This window comes from Culex pipiens, chromosome 2 (genome assembly GCF_016801865.2).
Source record: "Culex pipiens pallens isolate TS chromosome 2, TS_CPP_V2, whole genome shotgun sequence".
Lineage (NCBI taxonomy): Eukaryota > Metazoa > Arthropoda > Insecta > Diptera > Culicidae > Culex > Culex pipiens.
The window spans coordinates 167,760,386-167,784,049 of record NC_068938.1 but is presented as its reverse complement, the minus strand read 5'-3'; the positions used below and the strand labels follow the sequence as shown (position 1 = coordinate 167,784,049).

At 35.4% G+C, this 23,664-nt stretch overlaps 1 protein-coding gene across 1 annotated transcript in view; it reads left to right on the top strand.

The window, feature by feature from the left end:
- Nucleotides 1-12,385, top strand: part of LOC120427044 (muscarinic acetylcholine receptor DM1) — a 212,466-nt gene extending 200,081 nt beyond the window's left edge. Inside the window, exons 4-6 of the mRNA XM_039591876.2 lie at nt 6,837-7,014; nt 7,076-7,212; nt 10,018-12,385. Coding sequence (XP_039447810.1) covers nt 6,837-7,014; nt 7,076-7,212; nt 10,018-10,831 — 1,129 coding nt within the window. The 3' untranslated portion in view covers nt 10,832-12,385. The remainder of the gene's footprint in view (nt 1-6,836; nt 7,015-7,075; nt 7,213-10,017) is intronic.
- The last annotated feature ends 11,279 nt before the right edge of the window (nt 12,386-23,664 follow it).

Genomic DNA, 23,664 nt, shown 5'->3' with positions numbered 1-23,664 from the left:
TTTTGATTTCAACGCGCCACTAATCGGAAAAGAGACTTGTTGCTTTAGTGTTTAGTGATTTAAAGTCATTTTAATGAAGAATGATCAATTTAGGGTTTCAAGCAAAAATGTTTAAAGGTGAAACGGGACGCCAGTTCTTGGACAACTTCTGTTCAACTTGGATCAATTTCTGAACTTGAAAGAATTGCTTTTTATCGACCTATTCAACGTCTGCGAAAAACAGAACTTCGTTTTCCATAAAGGTGCTTCCAAAAACTCGAGTCGTGGTTTAAATATGGCGTTGTCTTCCCGTATCAGCTTAAGGATAGTTGAATTTCCTTTAAATTTGATTCCATAAAATTTTCTGTGGGCTCCAAATTCTTTCAATCTTTATAATTTTTAAAATAACACGCAATTCAATAATAATTTTATTTATATTAATTAAAATTTAAAAAATCACAAACGATTTTTATGAATACTCAGATTTACAAGCGAATCGAAGTTTTGAACAGATTTTAACAATACTAGAACTTTCTTCGAACAAGACGGTGCTACATTTTTCAAAACGTTCTGCATAAAAGTGCTTCGTTCCGTTCTCTTGGTTTCTGCAAAGCTTCTTAAGTTTCCTCACGTCGACACCACACATCTTTTGCTGGTCGGTGGCTGCTACAGTTTGGTTGAGGGTAGTTTTGTATGCATGTAAATTGTTGTCACCGCCCACCAACTGTTTTCGTTTGAGCCATTATTTCACTTTTTCCCCGGGCTCGTTTGTTATTTTTGCAGTAAATTTTATGTATGTGCTGTGGCTTTGCTCAGTGAATAATTGAATATTTAAACTTTTGTGGAAGCTGAAAAATATATCTTCAACTCAATTTTTTAATCATGAACAACCTCATAAAATTTGATATTATTACATTTCCACGTATTGAAAAGGACATGTACCCCAAAACCGTCCAAACATGCAAACAATCATCCTCGACGTGCTCCCAGGAACCCATTCATCATCGATGTGCTACACGAACTGCAATTTCGGGGCATACTCGGGGGACCATTTCGCAAGCCCCTAAATGGGTCAACTCGAGTCGATTGTTTTCCCCGTCGAATAATATGTTATTCAGAGCCGAGTCCGGGATGTGCCGCCCTCCCGGGGTCATAAATAAATCGCTTTATGTCAATAATAAGCCGCTCGGTATCGGAGAAATGGACCAGCTTGCTGACAATATTTAAGTTTCCCGTTCTTTGAAAATCCCACCATCCCCCAAAAACTCGAAGGAATCTAAGCAGCAAATAAAAGATGTCACCGTTATTGACCTTTTGCGAGTTTTGCTACTCGAAGAGTGTCCTGGGATGTTTGGTTAGGGTCGTCGGCGACGTGTGTCCAGTCCATTTGGGCAGTTCGGTCAGATTTTGTCTTTGCTGGACCCTTCCCGGTGAAGACGACGATGGTGATACACCGGAATGATTTATAGACATTCCAGCCAAATGACCTCTGGCATGCCAATGATGTGAGGCGTACTTTGGGTGCTACCTTCCAGTTTGGCTTAGGGCTGCTTATTTGAAAGTATCTGCTTGTAAGCGTTATGAGTTTGTAATGATTACCTTCATCTCATGACCTTATTGAGAGATGGAACTTAAACGATTACATGACACCTTGAAAGTAGATTTAAGCTATGTCTATAAAGATCATTGAGTAATTCTCACGTATTTTAAATCGACTTTTCCTTGTTTTTTTTTTTTTTTTTTTTATTTGGATGAAACTTTGTCCATGCTTTTTCAATCTCAAAAGAAGTCATTTCTCATCATTATTTTTATTTTCATGCAAAGCTACCTACAATTTTGCTAACTGTTTATACAAAATGGGCATGTGAATATTCGTAAATCTTTATCTTAAGAAGGAATGTTTTGTCTTCGGCAAAGTTGTAGGTTATGATTATGGCTCTTGGAAAAAAATCTTACAATGGTAAGTTAAATTTCAAAAAAGGTATTTTTAAATTTATAGTTTGCAGTTTACACAGAAAAAAATGATCGTATTATTCATCAGGAAATAGTGACAGATTTTGTGTCAAAAATTTTGTGATGTTACAACAAGAATTGATGAATATTCATCAGTTTCTGATGAACTTTCATCGTGAACTCGATTTTTTACAAATTTTTCAAATAATATTACTCAAACAAGAGGTAATATTCAACCAACCAAAACTTCAGCCTTGCAAAATTAAACTTTTATTCTGTGTAAAGGACTAAAAAAGGAACCTTTGGGTTAGAGTTTAAATTAATGCAAAATCTGGTACCGGAGTTGTGTAAAAAAAAATATATATTTGGATGCAAAATCCAATTTGCAATTGAAAACGACGAAACGACGACGTAAAAAATGCTTAAATAATCTTTTTGCAATTCCGCTGTGAAACTACTTTTCCCTACCAAAAATAACTGAATGGAAATGAATTACCTCATTCAATACCAGTGCTGAAAAGTTCGACTTTTCAGCACTGAAATGGGCGCTGAAAAGTTGAACTTTTCAACACTAGTATCGAAAAGTAACATTTTTCAATATTGTTTGTTTTGAACGGTGAATTTACTAAACACATGAATGTTTGACAAAAAATACCATTCAAGAAGCGTTTTACGGAATTGCAAAAAATGTTGTAAGCAACTCGTTGTAAAACTTGATTTTTTCAGCATTCGTCGTATTTATCCAACTCAGTAAACCTTGTTGGATAAATGAACAACTCGTGCTGAAAAAAAATCTTCCTTTTGCAACTTGTTGCATAAACTACTATTTAAATCTTATGTTTAACAACCGATCAGATTTTTGTGCACTAAATTACATATTGAGCAATTCCTGCTCAAATCGGGAATTTTTCTGGTACTTTTGTACCCGACCCTCTCCGAATTCAATAAAACTTTTTAGACATGCTACCCTAGGCCTGTATAAGCCATTTTTGTGTATATGGAGCCAATTGTACTCGAAAAGGACATTTGAGAAGGACGTATGTTATTTAAATATTTTTGTATTTTGTAATTTAAAAATTACTGTATCTCGAAGCCGTTGCATCGTATCAAAAAGTGGACCAAGACAAACTTGTACACAGAAAAAAATAGTGTAAATTTGGAAGCTGTAATTTTGGAAGGTTCAATATTACCTCTTTTAAGATGTAATTTTACCTCAATTTAGACTGAAAAAGTGACATTACAACAGAAAAGTAGTAAAATTACACATTTCCAGAGGTAAAATTACACCTTTTTTCAGACATAAAAGATGTAATATTACCATGATTTTTTTTTCTGTGTAGGAAATTTGATGGGCTTTCTGAAAAAAAAAACGCAGAATGGTATGTCTCTTCTTAAAAAACTACAAAAATCATTTACTAAAACTGTTTTTTTGAAAAGTGGTCTAAACGTCAAAATTTTCAAAAACCTATAATGGGAATCGATTCCCTAGACAATTTTACATAAAAATCACCACATTGACCATTGTCCTACGTCCAATCGTTCTGAAGTTACAGCGGGTTTAAAAATAAAAAATGTTGAAAAAATAGGTTTTTTGGTGTTTTTTTTTTGACTTGATTTTTCAGTCTCGTAAGTATTTTTACCGGAAAGCTCGTCCAATTTTCCATAAGTTTGCTTTTGACAGCATTTGAATTTGACTCGTTTTAATATTTACGTAAGCTTATTTACTATGCAGGTTTTTACCACACTGAAAAAAATATTCAATTTTCAGTTATGAGCAATGTAATAAAGCTTATATCTGTAAGCCACATCCCATTGAAACGCTGTCAAAGGTAAATTTATGGTAAATTGGACGAGCTTTCCGGTAAAAATATTTACGAGACTGAAAAATCAAGTCTGTCATATAGAAATCGCCAAAAACCACCAAAAAACCATTTTTTTTAACATTTTTATTTTTAAACCCGCTGTATCTTCACAAGGATTGGACATAGGGCAATGGTCATATGGTGACTTTTATGTAAAATTGTCTGGGGAATCGATTCTCACTATCGGTTTTTCAAAATTTTGACGTTTAGACCACTTTTTAAAAATATAGTATTAGTAAATGATTTTGGTATTTTTTAGGAGAGACATACCATCCTGCAATTTTCGTGAGTCTTTTTGTCACATTTTAGGCTGTTTTCACAAAAATCTTGTACGAAAAAAATCGTGACATCACCTTCAAAACTTTAAACTTAAGCATTGAAAAATCTCATAAAAGTGGCGTGTCTTTTTCTTTCAGTGTATTTTTTTAGAAAGCCCATCAAATTTCCTACAAGTTTGTCTTGGACCACTTTTTGATACGATGCAACGGCTTCGAGATACAGTAATTTTTAAATTACAAAATACAAAAATATTTAAATAACTTACGTCCTCCTCAAATGTCATTTTTGAGTACAATTGGCTCCATATACACAAAAATGGCTTATACAGGCCTAGGGTAGCATGTCTAAAAAGTTTTATTGAATTCGGAGAGGGTCTGGTACAAAAGTACCAGAAAAATTCCCGATTTGAGCTGGAAATACTCTATTAAGCACATAAGCTACGTGAATTTTGATGTTTAAAATTTCTTGTTTTCTCATCAAATTTCGTGGAAATTTCAAGGGACTATACTGCAAAAATTCCGATGGTATTTTTTTAATTCAAGATAGTCCTTGGATGACCCAGAACATCCAAACACATTGGTTGAGTAGTCTACCATACTCGCTTAAGCATTGAGAGTAGGATCTGTGGTCAACATCCGGCAACCTCGTGCATTAGACCCACCGGTCTTAACTCCAAAGAGTTATTGTATGACTCAGAATATCCCAATAAGTTGTAACAACCATGCTTTGTTTCTTTGGTAAGTCTCTTACTCAAAACTCCTGGATGTTTTGGGTAATCTAGAACATCCCAAATATTCCAAAACCATGCAAAACATCCCAAATATTCCAAAAAATGACTTTTTGGCGGGTATGCAGGTGTTTGTTCCGGTGGGCATACTGAGCCCAAATCCCAAAAATGAGCTTGATTGGACGTAACAGGAGCTGGCGCTTTGCATTTGAATTTCAAATGGGATTCAACCCATAAAAAAAGATTTTTTCAAAAAATGACAGCGGGAATGAGAGATAATTGGAAAATGTCAAATGCGAGTGTTTTTTTTTATTTTTTTAATGTCAAACGCGAGTGTATAAACACAAACACTTGTTAGGCGCTGAGAGTATCAATACGTAAAGAAGAGCAGTTGTATTTGGGACATGAGTATTTAGGCTTGATAATTGTAGTTGCTGAGAGTTGATAGATTAATATTTTTATATTCTATTGTATTTCTGTTTTTAAACGATTCACAATTTAAGCATTTTCATTTCACTGTAAAAATTAGGAAAATGGTGTATTCAAAAACCATACTTTTCAAAATATCGCATTCCATTCGAGCAGTTTTTGCTTTTTTCTACAATGTATTCCTTGTGGGAGAACTGTCATTTCTACCACTCGAATCCGATGCTCCATTATAGTACAGACATTCAAAAATAAAAAATACAAATTATGTAAAAACCATATTCTGAAATGTTTCTGAATTAGGGACTAAAAAATGATTACTAATTGCTCATGTAAAAAATTACACACACACACACTCAGAGCGAGAGTCGTGTGACGTTTAACCTTCAAATTGATCAGTCGCCAATTTTCTTCCCGAAAATCAAAATAAAAAATCTACTTTCATAATAATTAAAGGCTAGTTCATTTGCACAATTTTGATTCCTACTTGGAAAACTCCTCGGAAAACTCATAAACGAATTGAAAGTAGGATGCCACAACTAAAGCCTGCAAAACCAACGAACAAACCAGTCAAACAACGGATTTCTGTAAAACGGCCCCCAAAGTTGGACTTCTGTGCAACGACTCGACTCGGGCCCACACGTGCACAAATACAAACACATTTACATACACGCACACACATATCCATCACTCCCATCAAATGCATGTCGCACTTTGTAAAGTTTGTGTGTGTGTGTTCGCTGCGGATGTTCATTCTCTGTTGTCTTTGCAGTCGCACACACCCACACACGCACAAACTAACCAAAGGGAAAGTTTGTGCCAGCGTTGAAACTTTGTTTGAAAAACAAGGTCCCTTCTTCAGCTGGGCTTCGAATCTGACAGTGACGGCCCTGTGTGACACAAGCGCACACACACAAGTGGAAGGGGTGGGTGGGGACGACACAGGAAATGTGTGACAGTTTTACATCTGAAGTGACATTTGCGAGATTGAAATGTTTGCTGCGGCAGAAAATAGCAGGCGGCGTTGTTGGGAAAATGAACGGCTTTTGAGTGAGCTTATGTTGATTATTGAGTTGGTGATTTGCGAGGGGCGCGTGTGCTATTAGGAAATATTCTTGGAAGCAGACTTCTTTGGGCTTTTTGTTTGGCTTCGGGCTTTTCAAATGTCAAGAATTTGCTGTTTGCTGGTTTTGTTGTCCCAAATGTTCATTAAAAGATCGTTTTTCGGTTAAAGGTTAAATTTACACTTCTTATAAGCTTCTTCTTCTTTTTACTCTTCAGTTGTTCTGTATTTGTGTACAACTCCTTTATGTTGGTCTGTTGTTCTGTTGTTCTGTTGCTCTGTTGGTCTGTTGTTCTGTATTTCTGTTGTTCTGTTGTTCTGTTGTTCTGTTGTTTTGTTGTTCTGTTGTTCTGTTGTTCTGTTATTGTGTTGTTATGTTGTTATGTTGTTCTGTTGGTCTGTTGTTCTGCTGTTCTGTTGTTCTGTTGTTCTGTTGCCGAATTCAAATGCTTTATTTTTATTGAAAGGGTTTTGTCAGCTGGCATCACTATCGTCCGTAATCTCTACAACTATTTTATAATAACTTTTCCCTTTTCCCCTTTTGCAGTGATGAGAACACGGCGGTCAATCACTCGGGCGCGATAGCGCAACTGACCAACGCCGAACCGGACGGCTGGCGGCGGCCTCGGAGCGAGTCGTCGGCGGACGCCGAAAGCGTCTACATGACCAACGCGGTCATCTCGGACTCGGGCTACGGCCACGGGATGCTGTCCCGGCGGTCCAGCGTAAGTTATTCAGCGTCATTCCAGAAGTACGGAGAGAGTTTTCAAACCCATTTCGTTCCAGATCGGCACCAACGGACTGCCGAAGAAGCCGGCCACCTTTTTCGGCGGCATCAAGGAGTGGTGCATCGCGTGGTGGCACTCGGGCCGGGACGACGCCGACGAGTACGCGTACGACGCCGAGGAGCCTTCGGATCTTGGGTATGCAACACCTGTATCCATAGAAACTCCCTTACCAAGCTCAGTTACCAGGTAGACCACCCACGTGCCCATCCTCCAGCGGGACGGGAACGAAATCTCTTGCTTCTTATATCTTGATATGGATTTTGTTAGCTGTGTTAGAAACTGATGATCGGTGTGTCGGTTTGTGCGCGTGGTTCAAGGCTTTCCAACGAGGACTGAAGGATGTATTGGACTGTGACAAACAAACAAACAAACAAACTCGTGCTTTAAGACAGTTTGGCATTTTGCCTACTTTGTTTGTTTGCCTGCATTTGTTTGCAGAAACGTCATCCTGCAGACATTTTCCTTTGTTTGCGAGTTCGCCGTGAACAAGTTTGCGAGTTTAGCAAACTGTTAAACACAGAAATGTTCAAATTTATTTGTTTGTTTGCCATAGTCTAATAGCTCCTTGAGGCTGGCAAGGCGTCGCCATTTCAATCATTTATCACCATTCGTTTTTTGCCAAATTAATTTAAAATTTACATTGATTGCACACAGTGAAAAATAATGGTTATGACGTACGACAGCTGCAGTGTAAAACGTAAACAAATAATAGTGTTTTTTTTTTTGTGTTTGCATCCTTGAAAAAATATCAACAAACTTCCATAACCACACCGTCTAACCCTTTTCAAACCTGAATTTTCAAAGAATTATTTTCTCATCTGTTATGGGAAAATCACGGCGTGTTTTGTAGATCAAACTAAATATAAAAAAAATCGGTATGGTTTGGCACCGTGACAGATTTATAGCTTGGATTTTGGGGTAATTTAATAGAAAGCTAGAAATCTGGTAAATTTAGTTCGAATTTTTTAAATTGGATGTCAAATATTGGTCAAATATACACAGCAAAACATCCGATGGTAAAATCGCATGCAAAAGCATGCACATCACCTTTGTGAGCAAAAGCATGAAATATTGTATGTGAAAATGTGTACACAAAAAGCATGTACAAAAGAAAGATAAATAAATTTTGCACACCCCAAAAAATAACATCAATCTGGTGAGAGTCATATCCAGATTACCAAGTCCGCGCCCCAACCGTCTCGGCTATCTCACCGTCTTGTAAATGCTTTGTTCAACGCCGATGTAGCAGTAGGTTTCCTGTACGTTGTATACTGAATTAACTGTATACGATGTATGGAGAACGTAAAGCTACATCGGTGTTAATCCATTTGACTTCACATCGGCGAGATAGCCGAGACGGCTGAGGCGCGGACTTGGTAATCTGGATATGACTCTCACCAGATTGATGTTATTTTTTGGGGTGTGCAAAATTTATTTATCTTTCTTTTGTACATGCTTTTTGTGTACACGTTTTCTCATACAATGTTACATGCTTTTACTCACAAAGGTGATGTGCATGCTTTTGCATGCGATTTTACACAGAAATTTTTGACTGTGTAGTTAGTTAGAGTCTTCCAAGGCATATTCATAAGAAATTTTATGGATATCAACATGAATGCACCGATTTTCAAAGACTTTTCTGAAGAAATATCCCAAGAATCGAAAAAAATCTTTAAACAAAATTTGCTCTATTTGGTATACTCCGCAAAATGTCGGGAAAGAGCCTTTTTTCACGGGGCCAAATATCAGACATACCGAATTTTTTATCTTTGGGCTCTTGGAAAAATACACCGTAAAATGATTTCGAGGACCATACGAAAATAATAGGCTAGATTTCGAAATTTTGATCTTTGTGTTATATATGACTCGTCAGGCCTGAAAGGCTAAAATATATGAAAAAAATGGAACTTCATTTGTGGATGACGAAATATCTTATATTTGGACACATTCGACTAATTCAATGTACCATGCGTCTCCCTTGAAGTTATTTTCATTCATAATTTCTTTGAAGACGTATGATGTTTTCGTTCGTTTGATGTAATGAAGTATTAGTTAGAAATTAATGTGATAGAAAAAAAACTTTTGATTCTGAGGAATTCGGAACAAATATTCTCGGACAAAGTCAGTTTCGTCACGCTTGTGATTTATTACCGTAATTTGATTTTTGACTAAATTTAGTTAGCCTGAAAGATTCTCGGAATTCTTTTCTAATGGCCTATCTACAATCACTTAGCTTAGAACATCTAAGTAAAGTAGTTACTTAGGAAAGTACGCAACTTACGGCCGTCATCCACAATCAACTTAGAAATTTTGCTGGGCTGATATACGTTGCTATGCAGTTGTTTGTTTACCTTTGATATTGAAACGTCAACTTACCGTAGATTTTGAAATTTTTCAAACCATACGTCAGTTTCTAATTTGATTACTTTTCCATTGTAGAAGCTCGGCTTCATTTCCATTGATTCAAATTCCTAAGCTAAGTGAAATTTTCTAAGCTAAGTGATTGTAGATAGGCCATAAATTTGTGAAAATTGGTGAAAATTGCTGAGATAACCTCGACAAATTGACTAAAGTTTAATTTGCTTTGTAGCAACTTGCATGCAAGTTAAGCAGGAGAAAGTGTTTGTTTAGAAACATAACAGACAATTTTAGAAAAAAAAAATCAAATTTAGGATTCAGATTCAGTAGGGAAAAAATCAAGAACCATCAATAAACAAATTGTTGGAAAGCCTTGTCACGTTTATGCGCGCGTACTCAGTTGGTGGACTGTGCTTCTGTTGAAAAAAATATCTTTCGTTCCACACAATGTGCTTTATTTAATATTTGGTTCGATGTTTTCGTAGCAAATCACTGTGTGTGTTTATTAATTGGGCAAGCAAGTAGCTGTGGTGGGTTCTTTGCAGCGTTGATTGCTAACGATTTTCTGTTCCCCTTCTTCAGATGCACATCGCTGAACGTGATCCGCGATCCGTACGGGACGGGGACGGGGGGTCGGGGCAACGTGGTCAGCATGATCCCGGACATTTCGCCGACGCCGATGCGGCCGCAGCTGCCCCCGATGTCCCACCACCTGCAGGACATGCATGGACCAAGAGACTCGCGCTCACTTCCCAACAGCAACCGGCTCGGCTCGCGTTCCGTCAGCCAGGACTCGGTTTACACGATTTTGATCAGGTTACCGCCCGAGGGTGGATCCGGGGACGAGCGGGCGCCGTCGATCAAGATGATTCAGGACGACGTGCCGATGTCGATGACGGTTCCTCCGAGGCGGCCACTTCCAACGCGGGACTCGGACTACATCATTCCGGTGGGACGGCGACAGTCGACGGCCACCACGGACATTCGGCTTCCCCTCACGACCAAGATCATTCCGAAGCCGCTGTCCAAGGCGCAGCAGATCCACCAAGCGAATATGCTCCAGACGGCTCGGCAAGTCAAAAAGAAGAAAAAGTCCCAGGAAAAGCGCCAGGAGACAAAGGCGGCCAAAACTCTGTCGGCGATCCTGCTCAGCTTCATCATCACCTGGACGCCGTACAACATCCTGGTGCTGCTCAAGCCCCTGACTGCCTGCACCGGCTGCATTCCCCAGGAGCTGTGGGACTTTTTCTACGCGTTGTGCTACATCAACTCCACCATCAACCCGGTCTGCTATGCGCTGTGCAACGCGTCCTTCCGGCGGACGTACGTGCGCATCCTGACGTGCAAGTGGCACACCCGGAACCGGGAAGCGATGACACGGGGCGTTTATAATTAAGTTAGAACGAAAGAGCTCGGCTTGGCCATGACTGGTTTGCTGGGAGGAAGAGGGGGATTGATAGGCGATATTTTTCACACTAAATCCCCACCAGTGGATTTTTTCAAATGAAAAACGCGAAAGCATCGGTTTAAATATCCCACAGAGCCAGAGTCAGCTTATGATGACACACGTGACGTTGTGAAAGCTTCATTGATGGATGGGTTGGGATGAATGGATTTGGATAGAATCGATGGGGTGCATTGTGTGTAACTGGGAGCCATTAATTAGGCCAACCAAAACGCTTGAGGGGGTGCTAGAGTCAAGTGCAGCGTGGAAAAAGGCACCCTCTGGATAGGTTGGGCTTATCAATGAAAAGTGACGTATAATAATTATTATACTGTGGGATTTTGATTTTGGCGGAGAGGTGCAATGGTGTAGATCAGGCTTGTGCAGGCTTTTTTATTACACTTGAAAAACTTTTGTTTTATTACAATTATAAACCAAATAAACAAGACATGCAATTGATTAAATAATTCAAACAAAGCCAAGATCATAGCAATGTTCTACCAAGCATCTAATTTGCCTGCCAGGTAACAAAGAAACAATTTAAGTCCATCCAACTCGTTTCACCACATCCCACACATGTGAAAAAACTATGAAGAAAATTTCCAACATTCCATCGCAAAATTTCGCTCCAAGAAAGAACGAAAAGAAACCCAACCCAGAACAAACGGGTTGAAGTCGAAGAAAGATATTCTTCTGAGCAATTCTCTACGAAAACGGTATTTTTTCGTCAATTTTAATTTTTGTATTTTTTAATCCGACTGAAACTTTTTTGGTGCCTTCGGTATGCCCAAAGAAGCCATTTTGCATCATTAGTTTGTCCATAAAATTTTCCACACAAATTTGGCAGCTGTCCATACAAAAATGATGTATGAAAATTCAAAAATCTGTATCTTTTGAAGGAATTTTTTGATCGATTTGGTGTCTTCGGCAAAGTTGTAGGTATGGATACAGACTACACTAAAAAAAATGATACACTGTAAAAAAAATTGGTGATTTTTTTATTTAACTTTTTATCACTAAAACTTGATTTGCAAAAAAACACTATTTTTAATTTTTTTTATTTTTTGATATGTTTTAGAGGACATAAAATGCCAACTTTTCAGAAATTTCCAGGTTGTGCAAAAAATCTTTGAGCGAGTTATGAATTTTTGAATCAATACTGATTTTAAAAAAAATCGAAATATTGATCGCAAAAATTTTTCAACTACATTTTTCGATGTAAAATCAAATTTGCAATCAAAAAGTACTTTAGTAAAATTTTGATAAAGTGCACCGTTTTCAAGTTAAATCCATATTTAGGTGACTTTTTTTGAATATAGTCGCAGTTTTTCATTTTTTAAAATTAGTGCACATGTTTGCACACTTTTGAAAAAAATATTTTTGAAAAGCTGAGAAAGTTCTCTGTATTTTGCTTTTTAGGACTTTGTTGATACGACCTTTAGTTGCTGAGATATTGCAATGCAAAGGTTTAAAAACAGGAAAATTGATGTTTTCTAAGTCTTTCCCAAACAACCCACCATTTTTCAATGTCGATATCTCAGCAAGTAATGGTCCGATTTTCAATGTAGAAATATGAAACATTTGGGAAATTTTCCGATCTTTTCGAAAACAATATTTTCAAAATTTTCAAATCAAGACTAACATTTCAAAAGGGCCAAACATTAAATATTACGCCCTTTTAAAATGTTAGTCTTGGTTTAAAAAATTTGAAAATATTGTTTTCGAAAAGATCGGAAAATTTCACAAATGTTTTATATTTTAACATTGAAAATCGGACCATTATGCTGAGATATCGACATTGAAAAATGGTGGGCTGTTTGGGTGTGACTTAGAAAACATCAATTTTCCTGTTTTTAAACCTTTGCATTGCAATATCTGAGCAACTAAAGGTCGTATCAACAAAGTCCGAAGAAGCAAAATATAGAGAATTTTCTCAGCTCTTCAAAAATATTTTTTCAAAAGTGGGCAAACATGTGCACTTATTTAAAAAAATGAAAAACTGCGACTATATTCAAAAAAGTCACCTAAATATGGATTTAACTTGAAAACGGTGCACTTTATCAAAATTTTACTAAAGTACTTTTTGATTGAAAATTTGATTTTACATCGAAAAATGTAGTTGAAAAATTTTTGCGATCAATATTTCGATTTTTTTTCAAAAATCAGTATTGATTCAAAAAATCTTAACTCGCTCAAAGATTTTTCCAACAACCTAGAAATGTCTGAAAAGTTGGCATTTTATGTCCTCTAAAACATATCAAAAAATAAAAAAAAATTAAAAATAGTGTTTTTTGCAAATCAAGTTTTAGTGATAAAAAGTTAAATAAAAATATCACCAAATTTTTTTTATAGAGTATCATTTTTTTTCAGTGTAGTCTGTATCCATACCTACAACATTGCCGAAGACACCAAACGATCAAAAAATTCCTTCAAAAGATACAGATTTTTGAATTTTCATACATCATTTTTGTATGGACAGCTGCCAAATTTGTATGGAAAATTTTATGGACAAACTAATGATGCAAAATGGCTTCTTTGGGCATACCGAAGGCACCAAAAAAGTTTCAGTCGGATTTAAAAATACAAAAAAAATCGAATGACCGAAATCCTAGAGAACTGCTCTTCTGTAGAGCAGATAATGCCCTTCCAGTGGATGTTATAAGGTGGAAGAAACATAAAATACAGCTCTTTTCCATTTAGCTTTCATCACCTGAGGCCGAAACGAAACGAAGCGATGTTGAATTCCAAGTCCTCCAGCCGAATCCTGCTCGCCTCCAGGCTCACGTGGATTTACTTCTCTGTATGAGCTTCCTCGAGGCGACGAAGTAAAACAGTGTTCCTGGGAAAGCATCACGCGACTTCATTCGTAGATAAAAACTTTTCCACAAATTCCAACAAAATAAAAAAAACCTTGTTAGCCGTGAGGGCCCCTCCTAAGGCTAAAGACCCGATTACTTTCCCTTGTGACGTCGTCAAGAGCCAACTTCCAAATTGAACACTGCACTGGAAAGTGTGCTCGAAAGCGTGAAATAGTTTTTCTTTGTGAGACGAGAATGGAAATCCCATCCAAACTTTCCACCCTTTTCTAGGCCATCAGGCAACAATCTCGTCCATTCTTCCCGGTTAGCCATGTGTGAACGCGTAGAACTTTGGATTTTCCTCCCGAAGAAATCTGACCAAAGGCATTCGCGCCAGTCAAGTGATTCAACGTCATTTCCCGACCCTCTCAGAGTTGGTTGGTGAAAAGGCGGAAATTCATTTCTGGTGGAATCACTTTTCCGGGATTTTTTCTTTTCACATCGTGGTGAACTTTCATTCTTCAACCCACACGCGTACGCGTGTGAGATGGACGTGATAAGGTCCAAGAGTTATGATGCCTTGACCAGAAAGAATAGCTGAAGATCACGGTCGCTGGTCGTAACTTCACATTAAATCGCAGTCCTCCCACGAGATGTGGCTCTCCATGCCACTTTTCAGCCTCGCAAACCAAATAGTGTTGGTGGATGTGTGATTCATTGACATGGACCTGTCAATGGCAGTTGCTGCGCATTCACTGAATGGGAGCTTCAATTCAATCGGCTGACAGGAGTGGGATTCCACGTGGATGTCAATCAATTAGTAAGTGTGGGGATGCAGTCCGCTAACCGTTCTATCGACAGTGCGATTGGGCTTTCAAGGAGTTGCAAACTTTAACCGTTCTTTTTGAATTCATGAATTGAATTAAAGTATTTTTTTTCATAAACGCATTGCTGCTCCATTTGAAATTTGTCCATTTTTCAAGCCGTTTTCAAAGAATCAAATCTTTTCATAAATTAAAATCTCTTATAACATTAAAAAATTACTGCAATCGTTTATTTTAGGAAATCATAGAAATATTCTTACCTAAAATGACGAAAAATTTGTGCCAAAAATGTGTATGTTTATGGCAAACAATCCCGGGAATTCCCAAAAAATATATTTCCCGTTTCCCGGGAAATTTGTAAGTTTCCCGGGAATTCCCGTGATTCAAGCAAAAGTATACATTTTCTTAACTTTTTGGCAACTTTTAATTAAATTTACAACAAAATATTTATAAATGCACTCAATTTATTTAAATCAATTCCATTTACCGTTCTTATTGAACATACCAGTTCGTCTGAAAATTTCATGTCGAGGTTTATTCTAGATGATATGAATTTCTGAAGCATTCACAACTGGAAATATTTCTTATTTATTTATTGGGCAACAAAAATTACGACATTATGGAATGTCGTTTTTAAACGAAAATTGTTGTTATATCATTTGGAAATGGGGTACCTTATTTCGGCAAAATCAACAGTAATTTTTTTAACGTTTTTGTTTACCATGATTGGTATCATTAAATGTTTCATAGAGGATTGTGCAAGAAAATTAGGTTAGAACTGGAGCCACTAGCGTGCACAGGGTGGGGCAACATGGGGCAGTTGCCCCACCATCCTCAGAATTTTGTTCTAAAATTGCTGAGGGGGTGTCCATAAACGACGAAATTTTCAAAACGCTCATATTGTTGCCCCACCTTCCTTGAGGATCTGGGCACGCTAGTGACTGGAGCTACCAAGGGCGTAAGAGATTTTAAAAAAGTTTAAATTTGAAACAACTAAACTACTATTTTTTGCTATGGAAGTTCTTTTATCAGAAGTCATTTATTAGGTTGATTCATTAAAAAATCATTAACAAACTACTTCGTATTAATAAGAGGTGCCCAAAAAATACAAAAAAAAACCAAAAAATACAAACAAATTTCAAAAAATCGCTCCCAATTTTTGAAAACTTTAAGCTAAGATTGCATAAAAATTGTATTTCAAGTGTAAAAGCAGATTTTTGACGTGAATTCAATGCTTATCTATTTATTCATGAGCTCAGACCAATAAATTTGATCTGTAAAAAAAATTGCCATGAAAAACATATCTCGAGTTTTTTTTTAAAAGGTCCTATAAACAAAATTTTCACTTTTTGCTATTTGGGTGTTTTTGAATACCCCTGACCCAAGGCGGTTCTAAAAACACCCTAAAAGCAAAAATTGAAAATTTTGTTTATAGGACCTTTTCAAAAAAACTCTAGATATTTTCTGCAATATATTTTTTTTTCATTTCAACTTAATCTTTCAAACTGGTCACAAAGACAAATTTAAAAGCAATTTTATGGTTTTAAAGCATTGATTAAGTTAACTCACAAAAAAAAAAAACACTAATCGTTATTTTTTGATATTCTGTACCAATTGAAATAAGGGTTATAAATTTATAAAATATATATATTTTCCTAACGTTGAATTTTTTTTACAAGCAGTCAAGGCATTAATTGACCCTCATGTTTATTTTGACCATTTAAGTTGCTATTCTATACAACTTTGTTGCAAATTATTAATCAGAACCAGGATCAGAACAGTTTTCGATAAATTTCAAATTTCCCGGGAATTTCAGAGATTTCCCGGGAAATTTGTTGAAAGGTTCCCGTTTCCCGAGAATTTTGTAACCCCGGGAGTTTTACTTAATTTTCATAAATTAAATTCATTTTGAAGCATTATCAATCAAAAGTCCAATAAACATGGAAAAATTGTTGGGAATTTTAAGAATTTTGAGAAGATTCTCTCAAACGTGGACATTGGTACTTATTATTGAATATTAAATGAAATAATTTACAGAAAATTTGACTCGAAAACAAATTTCAGGCGAAATCTTCTGATTTAACATTTTATAAATATTAAATTATTTTTTGTAATTTTTCATGAAATGTACTTTTTATTATATTTTTTTTCCTCAAAATTATATAATGAAAAATAGTCAAAGTGGTTTAAGTTTACAAAAATTGATATGGCAAAAAAAATGTTGTCCCTTGGTCTTGGTCGTGGTCGAAAGGGTTTAATTTCAATTTTGAAACATTTTTTCAATATTTCGGCACAAAATCCTGTATACGTACAATTCTCCCAAAATTGAGCAAATCTTTTGATTTTATTTTGTTTTTTTTTTTTTTGGTTGGATAACATTTTTTGTTTACTTTTTTGTCAAGCCATTTTGCAGAATTTTCATACAATTTTGGCAGCTGTCCATACAAAAAGGCTACCGTCATCTGAGGCGAATCGGGACACAAGGACAAATTTTGACAGCAGTTTAAGCAATGTTGCAGCCAAATATTTTGATTTTTTAAGTGGTTTCGGTTAGACCAGATTCAGAGCAATAAAATGTATACATTGATTTCCAAATAAGAATACACGGTGGGTAAGAAGGGGATTATTATGCAACTTGCATGCACCTCGGAAATTCCTTCTGGAGGTTGTTGGGGGGACTATTCTGAGTCAGAAAAATCGATTCCCAAAATATTCTGTCGGTGAAAACTGGTTTTATCTCGATTTGAAGTTAAAAAACCTAATATATCACCTAAAACCTTGAAAATACGTCTAAAATCCCGGTCTAACTCTGGACAAAGATGCTCATTTTCATCAAGATATCAATTCTTAGTTCCCAAAATATATTCCTGATATAGTACACCTTAAATCGATCCATTACTTGAGTCCCAGCGTCATCAGGAGGTGTAAAATAGTGTTATTTCTGAAAAAATATTTTCAATTTGCTCTGGTAAATAAACTGTCATGTCTGAATTCAAAAACTAATGTTGTAGCATTGTGGCAAACAAAATAAAGAACAATTTTGCAGAAAAAAGTATGACATTCTATGCATTTTCAGTAAAGTTATGTCTATTTTAGTGGGAAAATTGTTGCCAATTTTCAAAATTCTTTGATATTTAACTCATTTCTATTATAAACAGCTACTACGATCAGACTCAGTACGATGTAACCAAAATTACATTTTGGCGGTCATTCAGGGGCTGTTTACGGTGGGCTTACTGAGCTCAAATCCCAAATATGAGCTTGATTGAACTCAACAGGAGCTGGCGTTTTGCATTTGAATTTTTTAATAAGATTCAACCAGAAGAATACATTTTTTTTCAAAAACGAAGATTTTTTAATCATTTTGGCCACTGAAGCGATTATTTTCAACATCATTGGCATGTAGGACAGATCCTTGCGCATGTTTTGGCATATGTAACATTGAAGTTTTGAGCAAAATGATATGGCGCGACGCCTATCTTTTCTGCTGAGATGTTTTTTTCGAAAAAAAATCAAAACTTTGAAGGCCTGTACATAGCTTTAGAGTGCTTCAATTCAATATTATATATACTAAAACATGCGCAACGATCTGTCCTACACGTCAATGATGTTGGAAATAAACGCTTTAGTGGCCAAAATGATTAAAAAATCTTCATTTTTGAAAAAAAAAAATGTTTTCTGCGTGTTAAATCCCATTAAAAATTCAAATGCAAAACGCCAGCTCCTGTTGAGTTCAATCAAGCTCATATTTGGGATTTGAGCTCAGTAAGCCCACCGTAAACAGCCCCTGAATGACCGCCAAAATGTAATTTTGGTTACATCGTACTGAGTCTGATCGTAGTAGCTGTTTATAATAGAAATGAGTTAAATATCAAAGAATTTTGAAAATTGGCAACAATTTTCCCACTAAAATAGACATAACTTTACTGAAAATGCATAGAATGTCATACTTTTTTCTGCAAAATTGTTCTTTATTTTGTTTGTCACAATGCTACAACATTAGTTTTTGAATTCAGACATGACAGTTTATTTACCAGAGCAAATTGAAAATATTTTTTCAGAAATAACACTATTTTACACCTCCTGATGACGCTGGGACTCAAGTAATGGATCGATTTAAGGTGTACTATATCAGGAATATATTTTGGGAACTAAGAATTGATATCTTGATGAAAATGAGCATCTTTGTCCAGAGTTAGACCGGGATTTTAGACGTATTTTTAAGGTTTTAGGTGATATATTAGGTTTTTTAACTTCAAATCGAGATAAAACCAGTTTTCACCGACAGAATATTTTGGGAATCGATTTTTCTGACTCAGAATAGTCCCCCCAACAACCTCCAGAAGGAATTTCCGAGGTGCATGCAAGTTGCATAATAATCCCCTTCTTACCCACCGTGAGAAACTTTTAAGTGCACTAAAACGTGCTGTCCCTATTCAGACCAAGGATGCCAGATGCCAGATTTATTTGTGTTTCACAGACATTTGAGCTATTGACAGATATTGTTTGAGATGCACAGACTTTAAAAAAACTTCAATCCATATTTTATAAAAATATCAACAGAAACTTATTTTGTTAGTCTTCAAATGCTTAGAAACGTAATTCCTGATGGATTTCCATGACTGTAAATTTTTATTTTTGAATTATAGACAAATGCTCAGACATACACAGACTTTTTTACATACATTTTTAAAAACCACGTGGCATCCCTGATTCAGACTGTAGTCTCGATTCACCTCAGTTGATGGTATTAAAATATTCAATAATCTTGTATCTTGAGAACGAACTTTCTGATCGATATGATGTCTTTGAGAAAGTTGTAGGTGATTTTTTTATGAATTCTCATAAAAATAACAAATTTTGAATTCGACTTTTCATACATAATAACTACCAATTTAAAGAAATATGTTTTAGGTTACAAAACATGAGCATAAACACAAATTGGTAAAAATTCGTATGGCAATGTTGCCAACTTTTCGAAAAAATGCTAAAATATGATTTTTGAAAAACGTGGAAAAAAAGTCACAACAATTATTTCGATAACTTTGCAATTGAAAAGTTCTTTACGTATATTTTGATATCGTGCACCGTTTTGTAGTTATATCCACTTAAAAACTTTTTTTGTTGATCATATCAAATGTTAGAGATATTTGAATTTTTTTTAAATGTTTTCCATAGAAATCTCGAAAAATTTCACAATACTTTTAATTTATTACATTGATAATTGAACTCAACCATTAGTTTATCTCCAATATTTCTGCAGTAAACTTATAGGAAAAGTTCCAACTAAATAAAAATATAAAAGAAATGTACTTATCTTTTCGAAAAGATGTTTTGAGATGGATATGACCCATGATTTTTTTTTTCGAAAAAATGGCAACACTGCCAAATGACTTTTGACCATCTGTAGGAAAATAGTTATTTTGCGCATTCCAAGAACTTGAAATAAAATTTGCTTTTGCCTTATTTTTTGATAAAAAGTAGAAAAAAATGTGGTAACCATTTAAAAAATATTTGTGTATACATTTTCACTGGAAGTTTGCCGACACCAACTTGGTTTTTGTTTCTCATAGTACAGATTTTGATCATTTTAATAGTGCTGTTTTATGAACTGTAACTTTTTTGTGAAAACTTATAAAACGGATCAGATATTCATGGAAATATCACTTTTTTATGTATACATGATTATAATTGCGATTTTTTTTCAATTGTTTTATCAAGTCTCACTCAAGTTGACTACACAAGTCAGAAACTTTGATGAAATATAATTTCCGACAACCTCAAGATTATACCATAATACCATCAATCCTTCCACAAACCAGCCCAAATCCCACCAACCAACTTCTTGCAAATCCTGATTGAATTTCTGCATCAAAGTGATCTTCCGGGAAGAGTCATGTTGCTTCGCGAGATACCTCTTTTTCCTGACATTTCACTTAAACTGTGTGATCCTCCTCCATCAGCAAGGTGGAAACCTTCCGCGAACGCGACTGCCGAAAATCCGGCCGGTTTCTTCAAACCTGGGAGCTTCCGGTTGGTTGTCAAGGGAAAGTCCTTCGACAGGGGCAGACAAAGAGATGAGAAAAAAAATGACACGTTGGACGACATCCAAGGACTAGCTGCAGCAAAACTTTACCTTTTTAATTAAACTGCGACTTTTCTGCTCCCACCACCCTCTAGAGGTTACCTGTGTGCTCTGCAGACGACAGCTAATGTTGTGATGGTCGTGTTGGTACAGTGGAAGGAATTGAAGCAAGGAATTATCAGAAACAAAAAAAAATTTTTTTTTCGTGCAACAAAATTCAATCATTAAATTTGAGTTGAGTTGAGCATTAAAGTTTGAACATTTTGACCAACATTTCAACCGAAGTTTTCCCACTATACAGCGCTCAACTTCCTGCACCTCTGCCGTTGCTGGATGACTGGTCATCACTGTCTAACAAAGTTGACCCCGTGTGGCCTTCCCCCGACCCCACGTGTGTCCACACACCAAAAGACCGTACCGGAACTCTGCGGTGATCTTCCGCCGACTGATGGAAAAGCTCCCGTTACGTGGTTAATTAAGATTAATGGGTGCCATTTACGGGAATTGAGCGGAAGGACAAAGTCAAAGTCCACGTGGGAAAGGCGAACACGAAGAAGCGAATGAAGAAGAGCATAGGTTAAGTTTTTTTTTCTGCTTGCCTTGCCTTGCCACGTGTAACTTCCGGTGTGCACGGATTAGCCGTTTGAGCGCAGGGCAAGTTTCGCAGAATCAGCAGTGATGAACTTTATGCTGGCCCCGGACTTGGCGTTTGAGCGTGCGAGGTGAAATGGAGAAGGATTACGATTCTCGTGCCGTGGAACTGCTGCTGCTGCTGGAAAAGTCTGGCACACGTTTCGTTAGAGCTGGAAGCAGTTCATTAGTTTGATTCTAACTTTTGAACTGGAAGTTTTGTTGAGAGAGGAAATAGTTGTGTTTTTCTTGGGATTTGGGTAACTTTTGTAAGAAAAATAACTTTGAAGCAAGGTAAACTTATCTCGATGTCTTCCGATTTGTGTATGCACTTTGAGATAAATTGAGTTAAGGATTTTGCGCTGCCTTCAACAATCGCCTTATGATTTTTACAAGTTAAATTTATCCAAGTTGAATGAGAGTATTAGGAAAAAATCTCATCCACCACCAGGGTTTCCAGGTCAAAATTTAAAAAATCTATCGATGAAAAATCTGACAGACAAAAATCTAACACTTTAGAATAAGAAAAGGAAGGGAGAATACGGAATAATTCAAAAGTTTGTAGAATTCAGATGGTTTTTTTTCAGATTTTTCGGCATCAAATAGATTGAATTTACATTTTCATTCAAAAAAAAATCTGTGCCAAATTTGAGCTAAAATGTGTTAACATTCATGATCCATTTGCCGTCCTCAATTCAATTTGCACACTTTAAATCTAGAAATTTGTAATAAACTCGGTGACAACCAAAGTAACCCCGACTTTTTTTCGAACTATTTGCAATAATAATGTTTTTTGAAGAAAAATTGGAATAGTGATGCGGATCCCATTGCCAGAATGAATGTAATAATTATCAATAAGGCCGTTGCAAATATTTTCCCCCCAAAAATCAGGGGGCATAATTATATTTTTTTCAAAAAACTTCAAAATTTTATTGAAAATATAATGTATTATGAAAATATAATGTAATCTACTGAAAACAATCTCAAATGCATTTTTTCTGCATTAATAATTATCATTACTTAGTATGTTTGGGATCTTTAAAAAATCTTTTAAGAGTCGAGGGACATCAACTTCAAAATATATTTGCAACGGCCTAGTTCTTAAAAACCAACTTTCAAATTACGAAGCTTTAAGAAAGCGTTTTGTTAGGGACAATATTTAAGGAACAAACTGATAATTTTTTAAAGATCGGACGAAAGTTTCCTGCTATTTTGACGATTTTTTTAGAAATTTTTGTTCCAAACAAAAGTAATCTTCAAAATAATTTTTGATGTTCCCAAACCCCACAAAAAAATCTGGATGGTTCACACAATGTCCATGTACTTTTCTTTTTTTTTCAATAAGACTTACGTTGGAAATTATTATTGTAAATTTGGGCTGAAAATTTGGTTACCGTGTATATTACAAAGTTTAAGATTGTGTACAAATTTAAATAATAACGTCAAGTGGATCGTTACCAACCATTTGTTCAATGTTTCATACGACATTTCTCAATTTTAACTTTGAAAAAATAAACTTTGCTGAAAATGATTAAAAAATATTTTTTTCAATAACAAATATCTGTTTTAATTTCCATGTCAATATAAATTTTTTTGAGTCAAGTTAAAAAAAAACTTTTTTGATAAAAACAATTGACTGAAAATGCCAATTGATTTGAACATATTTAACCCTTTGTAAAATATATTTTCATTGCATAGACTTATTTGATACTTACTAACTTTTCTCCCTTAGATTTTTTTCATAATTTTTATTGGAATAAAATAGCAAGTGATTTTTTGAAAGTGTCAAAATACATTTAGATAGAATTAAAATTGTTTTTTGATTTGAGATTTAAAATTGTTATCAAAAAGTAGTTGTGAGATTTTGATAAAGTGGACCGTTTTCAAAAAGATACTTTTATCAACTAAAAGAGTCAATTCGTTTTCGTGTCTGAAGAAAAGAACGGTTTAGAAAATTCTTATTTTTTTTTCTTTTTTGAGCATTTTTGAACCATTTTTTCGTTGTTGCGTTACAGGCCAAGAATATTTTTTCAAAATAGTGTGTTGTTTGATAATTTTGAGTAAAAGTCTAATGTTTAAAATTTAAAGAAGAAAAATAAGATAATAAGATCCATAATTTCCAAGATATCAACCAGTTCAAAACCGCATTGGGTAACATCTACACAAATTTTTTCTCAGTTTACACTTTTTACAAAACTAATATTCTAGCAAAGAAAGGTTGCATTAACAATGTTCAAAATTTGAACCTTTCCCAACCATTAAAATTGTCTTAATAGATGGTAATTGGCAATTTGAAACATTTTTTTTTAAATAGAGAATCAAAAAACTTGAAGACGGTGCAATTTATTCAATATTCATAAAATTTCTTAGCGAATGCAAATTATTTATTTTCATTCATTTTTCATTTTTGAAAGTTTTAATTCATTGCCTTTTTCATAAATAAAAAAA